At 45.3% G+C, this 11,534-nt stretch overlaps 1 protein-coding gene across 1 annotated transcript; it reads right to left on the bottom strand.

Annotated features, from left to right (window-relative positions):
* Positions 1 to 9,358: 9,358 nt before the first annotated feature.
* LOC147452268 (uncharacterized) lies at positions 9,359 to 10,482 on the bottom strand. The gene is made up of 3 exons (XM_086519225.1): positions 10,344 to 10,482; positions 9,673 to 10,157; positions 9,359 to 9,421 (listed from the first exon to the last, which is right to left on the bottom strand). The coding sequence occupies exons 1-3, from the start codon at positions 10,480 to 10,482 to the stop codon at positions 9,359 to 9,361; spliced, it is 687 nt and encodes a 228-aa protein (XP_086375351.1).
* Between the last annotated feature and the right edge of the window lie 1,052 nt (positions 10,483 to 11,534).

Raw genomic sequence — 11,534 nt, 5'->3', positions numbered from 1 at the left:
TGTACCTTACCAGTCACCAAATCCACTCTAAGGACAGAGTCTTGGAATTGCAAATAGACATGATTTTTAGACCAATCATGAACCATTTGTGCTTCCCTCATGAATGGTCGTCCTAAAATCATTTCATATGACATAGGGTGTTTAGAGAAATCCATTACAATGAACGTATGTCATACCTTGTGTCCTAGAACTTTGATCTTAAGATCCTTGAGCATCCCCATAGGTTTGGCTATGGTACCATTTGCCATCTTTACCACAAGGTTAGTAACACTGAGGCAGGGTTTTCCCATGGATTCCCAATAATCTTTTGTAACGATGCTAACTCCCGCACCACCATCAAGAATTCCCTTTATAGTTAATCCCTTGGTAGTGATGGGTAGGATCGCATTAGACTCGTCGCCTTCAAAATACTGCCCTAATTCGTTAATGGGTACCTCGATCACGGACTCGTGTCCATCTAAGTCAAGTGATTGCACATGATTTTCCTCATCAATCATAATCAAGTCAGGCCTATTTGGTTGCGCAAAGTGCGGTAATCCCGTTTGTAGCTCTCCGTTAAGGAATGCTCGAAGTGCAAGGAATAACTCAGGATCTCCATACAGCTTTGCTATGATCGTGGTTCGGACCTCAGAAGACATGAAGTCCACTAGTTTGGCAACATTCATTGGCATTTTGTAGGGTGTAGGTCCTTGACTAGGAACTGGTGAGGATGGAATCTCATATTCCTCAATGGGATCAGGTATTCCTTCGTTAAACATCCTTTCCAACAAGAAAGGTGTATGCTCACTTTCTGATGTCCCGTCCTCACTCCCTTCTTGGATGATACTAGATATGGCTAACGGTCTATGGTTCATGTGGGGTGGATGAACTTGCGTGGGAAACACTGTGTCATGAATTTTGACATGCATGGGTTCTGGTTCTAGTTTCGTTTGAGTCTCCTCCACTAAATCTCTTAGATGTTTCACCTCCTCAATCTCGTCTACTGGGTTTGGGTACGTCCCAATCTTCTTTTTACGATTCTTCCCTTTTTGCCATGCGGTTTATCTTGGGGGTCTTGGATTGGATTTGGAAACACTTGTGGTGTTTTCAGAGGCTCTTTATGGTTTTCTCTTATTCGGTTTTCATTTGGTTCCATGTTACGGTTTTCTTTGTCGGTCTTTCCCTTTGTGGTATTGGTTCTAGTCTCCATTGTCTCGACTGAATCTGAATCATCCTCGAGGTCATTCATATACACGGGGTCATCTCCTGTTCCTATGTTTGTTTTGGAACTTGGCTTTGAATTTCCCGTATTCTGCGACCTCTTCCTTCGTGTCTTATTTTTCTTTGCTTGGATAACTGACACGGTATCTCTCTCTTCGAGGATATGGCCTGGCCCTTGAAGCATGGACCGTGTAATCGCATAAGCGGGTGCGATGGGTGGTATTGGCGATGTCACACCAGCAATTTCGACCAAATTTAGGGGTGTGATTTTAGGCGCATTTGGGTTATAGGGGCATTGGGCAATCAAGTGATCTATGCCACAACGATTACAGGTGAGTATTGGCATTGCAGACGTGCTCCCTTGATTCATTTGCATCTGTGCAGCATTCTTTTGCAGCCTAATAGGGCACTGCGCTGCCCGATGTGGTCCACCACACTCGTAGCATTGAAGAGGTGGCCTCCTAGCTTGGGTGTTGATATTTTGACCTCTGGATGCGAGAGCAGCAGCTTGATAACCGGCTTGACTTGCCCCCAACAATCTTCCATGTAGTATATAGGACACTCTTCCAATGTATCAAGTCCGTAGGCAATACTAGTGTCTATTTCCTCCTCACAGCCATCTGCATAAGCATTTGATGGCTCGCAACCCACTTGGTTCATAGGGGCGACTCTTGGATGCGGGGGCTGCGGTCCTAGCACAGGAGGTGGTAGCAGTGTAGCTTGTACAACATTTTGAGATCTAGGGACCATGTGTTGCGGTAGTTGCTCAACAGGTGGAGCAGGCATCAATACAGGAGCTCGAGGCGCATCCGTCCAGGCTACAGGTGGTCTATTTGCCATCATACGTTTGATCATTAAACAATCCTTAGCTTGGTGACCATACCTACCACATGCGTTGCAAGTCCCATTAAATTTTACTCTAAACGTAGGGCACTCACTAGTGCTATGTGGACCCAAGCAAATGGAACACCATTGTTGCTCCCTTCTTGGATACATGTGATTTTGAGGGGGTCGATTATCCTTAAGAGACTCTTGGATTGCCTTGGTGAGGTCTGTCAAGAATGTCTCAAATACCTTTGGCTCATTGGCAATGGGCTTTGCAGTTATGGGTTCATACCCAATGGCTTGTGAGCTAGTGGATCTCATGTCAGTAGACACGCTCATGCTTGCTATCATCAAGTTGTCCTCTAATTGGATTGCATTGGCATTGACATCTTCCCAGGTTGTGATACCTCTAATCACTAGTCCATTATAGATTCCTTCATTCCTCAACCCTCGAATGAATCGATCAAGCAATTGGTTATTGTTGAAGCGCTCATTTACAGGGCAGCGAGAGTTTAAGTGCTTTAGACGACTAATGAAGTCCCTTACTGACTCTCCTTCCTTATGTTCGGACTTCTATAGCTGAGATGCTACACCCCAAAGCACACCTTCTCGTATGTACTCCTTTAGAAACAACCTTCAAAGGGTAGGGTAGATTGTTTTCTCGTCCACCCTTAGGGTTCTATACCAATCTCCAGCCTTCCCACTTAATGTCAAGCTTAAGGCATTGCACTTATGTAGTTCGTTGCGTTCCCCTATGGAATCACAAACTTGTTCAAACACTTCAATGTGTTTTCTAGCATCTTCGTCCCCATTGAATTTTTGCGTGAGTTTGGCAATTTGTACTGCCTTACTTCTAGGCTCTCTATCAGATGCATGACGCATATTTTCCGCGATAGATCGACCTATGGTTTGAGCAAACGCTGCCAAGTCACCTATGTGAGGAGGCAGGGCCGGTGGAGGTACTCTTGGAATCATATGTGGGAGAGGGACGGGTACCGGTCTTGGCATATGTGTGGATGATGCAGGATATGGAACATAACCGGGCATAGGTCCACTCGGATAAGGGCTAGGGAGCGGTACTCGAGGAGCATAAACAAGTGGTACAATTGGAGGTGTGGGGGCCATGTGTGCATAAGGGGCTAGAGGCACATACGGTCGAGGCCCCATATTAGGTACTACGACACTAGGTAGTGGCATTGCGCTAACCGTAGATGTCATCAATACATTCTCTGTCAGGCCTATCCCTGGAGTGAGCACTGTGTCTTCCTTAATAGAGGGTTGATCCAAGTTAGGGAAGCTAAAGTTGTCGCTCGGAGGCTCAGATTGCATAGAGACCCCAGGTGAAATGACATAAGATGGGTCCATGGGACTCATTAGAGGAGTCTCCATTTGTGATAGAGTAGGCTGTTGGGCCTTGCTCGTATCCAGAAATCTCATGGGGCCAGTTGAGAGTATATTTACCCCTCGGTTTTGCCTTTTCGATTGAATAATGCCATGGATAACATTACAGATCATTTTCTGTTGATCTTCGATGCTCGTGGCACTAGAGGTGGATTGTACAATCTCTATCCATCCTACATGGTAGGCGTGGCCAGAGTGTAGATCCGTCAACACCTCAGTGTGGAGGTCGTATGTCCAATGATCATTAATGAACAATCCTTCTAGAGTCGACGTGTTAACGGTTTCTTGTGAGGTAGAAGCAATGTTGCTCCCCGTGGTTTTACTTGTCACCAACGGTACTCTAGAGGGAACTTCTGAAGGAGGGAGCTCAACAGGGCCTTCTTGGTAAGAAGTTGGTAGGATATCCACATGGACACTCTTTGGTGGTGTGGGGTCCACGTGCGATGTGAAAGGAGAGTCCACTTCCCCACCCCCTTCGTGTGCTTCATTTGCATCAGGGTCCGAGCGAGTATCTCTACCTAATGTTTCCATGAGACGGCTAAACATACTAGTACTAAGCTGTGGAGCTTCAAGAGGTGCATGGCCTTCTCTCTCAGTGTTTTGGGTAGGGTATGCTTCCATGATTTCTGAGTCGGAGGAGGAATCACTAGCGGCTATTTTAGGGTCTTGGGTGGTGCTACCTTGTGTCCCCGCTGAGGGTCTAGAGCCTATCGTGGATGGGTAATGGGTGTCCATATGAACAGAGGCACCCTCAATATGCTCGTGTTCTAGCACCCGCCCAGAGCGTAAGTGCATGTGCTTTTGATACCCTAAGGTGTCAAAAAGCTGCTCTAGGAGGCCTTGTGACTAGTTTTTAGCGTGTTTTTTGTTTGTTTTTTTGCTAGATTTTTTAGAGCGTGTCGTGGAATGGGCCGTGTGATAGCTCGAAACGAGTGTATCGCTAGGAGGGACGCGCTGTGCTTTACAACCCACCGTTTGGTTCTATTTTGCTCCAGAAAAGCCCGAAATAGTCTTTTCCTAGCTGGGGAACTAGGCTCCAAATAGCAAGTCTAAGGGTGCAAGTGGGAAGAGAAGGGAGGAGAGTGGAGGACTTGTCCCACATGCTCTCATTCCCTCTTGAGGAGGTAGAGTATATATATAAAAGTGAGTCTAGTATATATCATAAAACTGAGGACTGAGGCCTGGGCCTGGGGAAACGATCCCGATCTAACTTTTATACAAACCAACCCGTCCGTTTTTATACCTCACGTTTTTTATTTTCGAAAAATTTAACCTCCCCCTCACTCACGATTTTTTTTTTTTTTAGATTTTTTTTTTTTTTGTACGCGTTTTGGTGCGCATTGACCTCACCTACCTACTTACTGTCTCGCCTACCTACTGACCTGCTAATCAGTGGTTCACCTAATTACTAACCTACTTAATTAATTAACTGTGCGTCTAACTGTGCACAAACCAGGAAACACAGAAAATGCAGAAAATTGAAACTTGACAGAACTGTGCAGTGCAAACCAGAAAATGCAAAAAAAACGCAAGAAATGCTAACTGTGTGACTAATGCTAACTGTGTGCAAACAAAAAAATAGAATTTTGCTAACTGTCTAACTAATACTAAATGTACGCAGCAGAAAAACAGAAAATGCAAACTGTGCGCAACAGAAAAATAGAATTAACAACTTGCAGAAAAAATACGCCTTCCTCTCCCTCTTCTTTCCTACTGCAAACCACTCATACAAGAAGCACAAAGTGCCTCTTGGGCTTAGTGCATGGCTATTCCCCGGCAGCGGCGCCAAAAATGTGCGCTCCTTGCCGCACTGTCGAAGCAAGGGACTTGCCAATGCACGTGTGCGAGCCGCAGACGGCTCCAAGCACACAACTAGTTTAACTAGTAAGCTCAAAGAGGGCAATGGTGTGTCACTCACCGCCTTATGCTCCTGCCGCAGAGGATTCCTCGCCGCGAAGAAGAAGGAGACGCCGCTACGCCGTGCTCAACCGCCTCGTCGCCGCCGTGCCTTCGTAATGCTCGATCGCACACACACTCTCCCTCTCTCTCTCTCTCTCACACACACACACACACACACACACACACGAGGAGGTGAAGAAGAAGAAGATGGAGATGGAGATGGAGCAAGAGCACTCTTCTATTGCACAAATGAGAGAATGAGTGATTTTTAGGTTTAGTTGGCTTTTATATGAGCTCACCCCATTCACACTTGGGTGCCCATGCTTAGCCAACTAATCCCTTGAATGTCCCAGTTAGAGTGCGCCTCTCATCGGCGATCACTCTTACCCTTTTCCTATTGGTCCGACAAGCCCGGTACCTGACTCTACCAAATACATAATACACGTCCGTCGTAGGTGATGGGGTGTCCGTGAGCCGTGAGGGTTAACACAAACTATGACTCAACCATTGAGTATCCAGCCATATACTCGATACGGAATGGAGACAACCAACTAGGTTGAATGTAGATTGGAGGTTCCAGCAACCAATCACTAACATCCATACTCAGCCATCACCTTGTATGGCAGGGTGTAAACTCATACAAAATCTGCAAGAGAGATTGCACTAGCAATGAAAAAGGGTGCAGAAAGAATAAAGTCCATGGATTTGCATGCCGCTCCAAATAAATTTGTGTTAAACACTAGGGCCCATAACACCTAGTGTGCATGCATTTAACACAAACATATCCAAACCGCAATTCCATGAGGAGACTTTCCAGATACTTACGTGAAAATCTTGCAACAAAGTTGGACCATAATAGAATGCGACAACCCGATCACACCTATGAACCAACCATGAGACCTTCTCATGAACGTAGCATACTTTGTAGCAAAAGTTGGACCATAATAGAATGTGACAACTCGGTCACACCTAGGAACCAACCATGAGACATTCTCATGAACGTAGCATACTTTGCTATATGTAGAAACGACCCTCCGTTAAGGTGGTTTCACAGCACTTGTAATCACAACAAGTCTGTACTTAGTACCCGACAATTTTTTGCCACTGAAATTGTTCCTGATACTGTGTGCGTCAATTGGTCTAATGAACGGATGCGACCAGCACCTAGGGACTTCGTCGCAACACATCATTTTGAATTGGGCGCCAGTATCAGTCCCAGAGACTCATATTCTCCACATGTGGAATATGTCTCAAGTAAGGATGCCAGGAAAAGTGACATCCATCAAGTACGAGCTGTACTTGTGTGTGGAGGTAACTACAAACACTCTATGACGCGAGTGAGAGGGACCCTCATTATCATGCTCCACACTGGCTAAACCAAAACTCCTTGAGTTCCTAGACCATGTTGTATCCCATGTGACAACATGTGCCAAATCGAACCCTACAAGTAGGTTCGTAACAGCATAAGGCAAAAAGGTAGATTGGACACTTGGCCCAGGATACTTTGTGCCGACATGCCCTTGGCATGGCTCTATAACATTCAAGCGTACTTATACGTCTTGAAAAAGAAACAAGCAAAGCATACAAAAAATGGAATAACACCAAATTAATAGATGCGTACCTGGAGGTTTGAACGTAATGTTCACGTACCAGTATTCAAACGGAGAGGAGCACATCTCCTACCTGAAAAACAAACAGCATTGCACTGGGAACCGTGGGTGTTGCCTTCGCAATCCAACCCCTGTGGTTAAAATCTACGTAGTCAAACCCCTTGGTAAGACCCTCTGTAGAAACTGCACAACTAGCAGGTAACGGTTATCAACATAGTCAACCGTATACATATTGATTGGAATCAACCAAAAGTTGAATTTGTCCACTACTGCGTGGTAGATTGCGAAATTCGTTCCTTGAAAGGCTAACTGGGAGAGATCAAACTGTGATCCTCAATGCCTATGGGGTGATGTAGCAGTCATCCGCAGGGTCGTACCCCAAAACAATATGTCCATAGACACTCCGTAGTGCTATAGAGAAAACATGGAATCCACACAAGTGGACTGCCTAGCTCTGGTGGACAGCCATGCTGTCACAACTGATTGCTGCATCTATACTTCCTTGTATAGATCAGCTGCTATGAGTTGAAGATTTATCAAAAACTCAACTTGAGTGTCGCACTGAAATCATGTAGTGCAAAAATGACACTGTAAACATCATGAATGACAAGACTCTTGCTTGTGCATTAACGTCGATGTATACTTCCCTGGGTAGATCTGTTCGATCTGGAAAACAATCACCCAAAGAATGCCAATAATTGGGTCTTACCCTTGGCCTGACAATGGCTCTTAGCCTGTGTGGCTCATAGCCCTTATGCAAATTAGTTGAGAGTTAGAGCACCTTGGCTCAGGCTCCATTGAACAGTTGAAGACTAATATGAGTAACATCTTAGCCACGTGCTAGCTGATAAGTAGAGCATCTTGGCTCAGGCTGCACGTATCAAAAGCTTCTTAGAAGATTTTCATTTTTCCCTTAAAGAGAAAGAGAGAGAACAATAGCATGCTGGGCTGAGGAACTTTCCTTAAGTGCCCAAACTGTGTGCTCTTACGCATCTTATGTCTGACTGGCAGCTTATCGTATAAGCATTCCACAGGTTGTCGGTATGACTGTCTCATCAAGAGAGATAACAGAAAAACACAGAACTCACTCCGACCCACCTACCTTGTAGGGGTCGTGATTGTATGAGTACAACATAGCTTTGGCACTTTGCCTGGAAAATAAGTGCTAGATTGAGGTTCCTTTTAGTATTTTTGGGTGGTAATAGCAACCAACCATCAGGTTCAACAATCCATCACTTAGTCTGTCCTTGACAAAGTTGCGAGTGTGATAACGGAAGCGTAATCTATGAAGTGGTGGATTCCATGCCACTTGCTTAGCATGCCTTGCATGAAAAAGCATAAGCCCTTGGCTAATATGACGGCCTCAAGTGTGAGAGCGGAAACCAAAAGTGCCTTGCACAATCTGCATTGGTAGTGTTACATCATAATGGGATATCACCACACCTAAAATGGGAGCAAACTTCTAGTCATACCAATTCCCCAAACTTGTGTGCCAACGCCCGTGATTCGAGGTCAATGGGCAGTAATGCGGCACAAGGGATAAGTCTTGCTTCGTGTAAAATTGCCAAAGCACTTTGCTTTGCACAATGATAGTAATTGCCAAGGAAAGTGTAAACATGGAAAAAACAAGAAAAACTTAAACTTGGCGAACCTGGTTGTTGCTGTAACCAGTTGTCCCGAGATTTTGTAGGAGAAAACTTTCTCACAGATGGCTCATAGCCATATGTGGTTGTTGGATAGATGGCTCATAGCCATATCAGATGTCTCATAGATGGTTGATAGCCGTCTTTGCTGTGCGAGTGGGAGTTGTCGTGTACACAACTACGTCTTCTTATGGCAGATACATCCGTCGTGTACGGAATGAAATATCCTGCAGACAGTTTTCCATATCCTTCCCAAGTTGTATGCTCATAGCATATGCCAAACATGGGGAGTGTCAATGCAAGAAGCTTGATGGGAAGCCTTGCTTCATAGAAATATGTTTGTGCTGACAGTCAACAAATGTGGCTGCAGATATCATAACAAAAAGAATCGACTTTGTCGAGCAATTTCAAGTGAAATTAACCAGTATTGTGCGCAAGCATCCTCTGTCAGTTTGTAGAAATAGTGACAAGGAGTCAGCCATGGCGAGCAACTTGCTGTCCACAACAAATCTAGTAATAGGCCATGCCTATCTCCTTGAGATACTAAAAAATTGGTCCTTGGCCACGCCTTTGAAGCAAAATGTAACCTATGACGAGCGTGCTCTATCAAGGTACTCAGGAGAAGCCATGCTTCATATAACTATGTCTGTCCTCATTGCCAACAAATGCTATCAGTGACGACAGATGTCATAGCAAAGAGAGTCGACCTTGTCGATCATGCACAAAAAATTGACCGTGTCGAATTGTAATGTAATGGAAAAATAGTAGAACCCGTGCAAATTATGCAGCTCGTACCTGCTTGGCTCTATGAACGATAGCCGCGATCATCCATGCTAGTGCATACTAGAGCTATCAAACACATGCTCCATACTACTCTACTTCTTGCTGCCAAGGGCCTTGCCCAATGCGCAACCAATTTGGAATCTTGTGAGAACTTCCATAGCGTTGCCGTAGAATCATTGAAGCCTTGCTTGATAAATTCTACCTATCTCTTGAGCGACAACCATTGCACCAGTCGGAATTCACAAAACCAAACAAAGTGCAGATGATTGTAAAGAATGCAAAAAGTAATGCCGAAACATAAACAAAAATACCTGGAGCGTTAGCAGATGCACCTTGAAGCCTCGCCAAGATGCCAACCCACGACCTTGTCGTGCATGGTGTTGGATCTCTCCCGTGGGATCCATAAATTCTCGAGTCTGGTGTCCAAATCTGTACCAGACTTGGTACTTCTTGAATCTGGGAGTCGTCCGGATTCCTTTCAAAAACAATCGGCGTCCGCCGCTAGTGATGCCTTGCATGTGATTTCTAATCCATATCGAAGTTAGAAACCTTGCATCATGGCAAACTAAACTCCTTGCTTGCCGAGCACTGCTCTTCATGCATGCCTTGGACTCCGCTTTCAATCCCGACATGAAGAGGTTTTGAGAGGTATCTTGTAAATTTTCTACACATGAGCTATGCAGAAAATTCAGAGCGAGCTTCTCCTTTTGCCGAGATCGTACCTTGAATCGGAGGTCCCTCCGGAGCCATGGCCAAGAGAGCTTTGGACTATCCGGCTCATTTGTATGCAGTCTGCCTGTGGGATCATCCGCTTGTGTGGGGGGGTTGCCCAAGTTGGGGCGCCCATTGGTAAGTAAAGGAAAAAAAAAGAACAAAAAGAAAAAACTCTTGCTGCAGCGATGGCGGAAACAGCAGGGCTGTCACCGAACGGCGTTCGCGCTGCTCCAACCACGCCCTTACAGGGCTCCGTGTTGTGACGAACCTTGTTTATCCTGCTGGGGCGCACCCTTTTGGTGCAAGGCCCGCCCAAAACGGCACAGGTCCATCTTCCTCTCCCCTTCCCGCAAGCGGCCCTTCCCGCGAGCTTCCACGAAGGTCTTGCTCGGCTCTGCAGGGGCCATTTCCTGCGGCCGGAAGAGACAAAGAGACCGAGAGCGCTGGAAGAACTTGCAACCCTGACCCTACCTTGCCATGCAATGCCATGCAACCACGTCCCCTCCATAGCTGGTGAGAGAGAGATATATTCCGAGAGAGAGAGAGAGAGAGAGAGAGAGAGAGAGAGAGAGAGAGAGAGAGAGAGAGAGTACATGCCTCAAAAAGAAAACCATGCCTTCTTCCCCGCCATGGCTCCACCCTCCTTCCTCCTTCAATGAAACCAAGCGCAACATCTTGATTTTCAACATTGTTGTCCTTTTGCAACCACCCATATCTAAATGGTAACTCATGATAACTCATGTGAGTATCATGAGTTACCCTACAAGATGGTTATCTTCTCTATGGCAATAGACTATGCGTTACTAAGTCACTACGTGAGAAAGTAATGTATGAATCTCGTGCTCCTCCTTATGCGGGGCATAGTCTACCCTAAAGGGAATAGAAACATATTCTATTGGCCTGTGAAAGCAAACATACAAGAGTATGTTTCAAAATCTGTGGTATGCCAAAAGACGAAGTTTGATAGAGTGAAGCAACCTGGATTGCTTCAACCATTGCCAATCCCTAATTCACTATGGGAGAGCATATCCATGGATTTTATCTTTGGATTGCCCAATTCTATCCATGGGAATGCGGAAATATGGACAATAGTAGACAAGTTTAGCAAACAAGCACATTTCATATCTGTCAAAAATACTATCAAGGCCCATCAAATGGCAACCCTCTTTGTATCACAAATCTTCAAATACCATGGCTTGCCAATGTCTATAGTGTCGGATAGAGATCCTAGAATGACCAGATATTTCTGGAAGGGTCTCTTTGAGAATTTAGGTACAAGGCTAAACTTCACTTCGGCCTATCATCCCCAAACGGATGGCCAAAGTGAAATAGCTAACCTAACCATTCTTGATCTACTAAAATCTTATGTCACAAAAGTAGATCAAAGTCCCAATGGGAGACGTACTTACCCTTAGTGGAGTATGCGTACAATAATACTGTACATACTTCCACGGGAAAA

Source organism: Adiantum capillus-veneris, chromosome 8 (genome assembly GCF_014529385.1).
Source record: "Adiantum capillus-veneris isolate H3 chromosome 8, ASM1452938v2, whole genome shotgun sequence".
NCBI classification, from domain to species: Eukaryota; Viridiplantae; Streptophyta; class Polypodiopsida; order Polypodiales; family Pteridaceae; genus Adiantum; species Adiantum capillus-veneris.
The sequence above is the reverse complement of the archived record's forward strand: the minus strand, read 5'-3'. Positions and strand labels throughout refer to the sequence as shown.

What these genes read in the sequence shown, in the direction of transcription:
- LOC147452268 (XM_086519225.1), bottom strand. Translation starts at nt 10,482, where the DNA reads ATGGCCCCTGCAGAGCCGAGCAAGACCTTCGTGGAAGCTCGCGGGAAG. An exon ending in GCCCCAGCAGGATAAACAAG is followed by an intron (nt 10,158 to 10,343) that starts GTTCGTCACAAC and finishes ATGATCCCACAG; the next exon opens with GCAGACTGCATACAAATGAG. An exon ending in TGCATCTGCTAACGCTCCAG is followed by an intron (nt 9,422 to 9,672) that starts GTATTTTTGTTT and finishes TGATAGCTCTAG; the next exon opens with TATGCACTAGCATGGATGAT.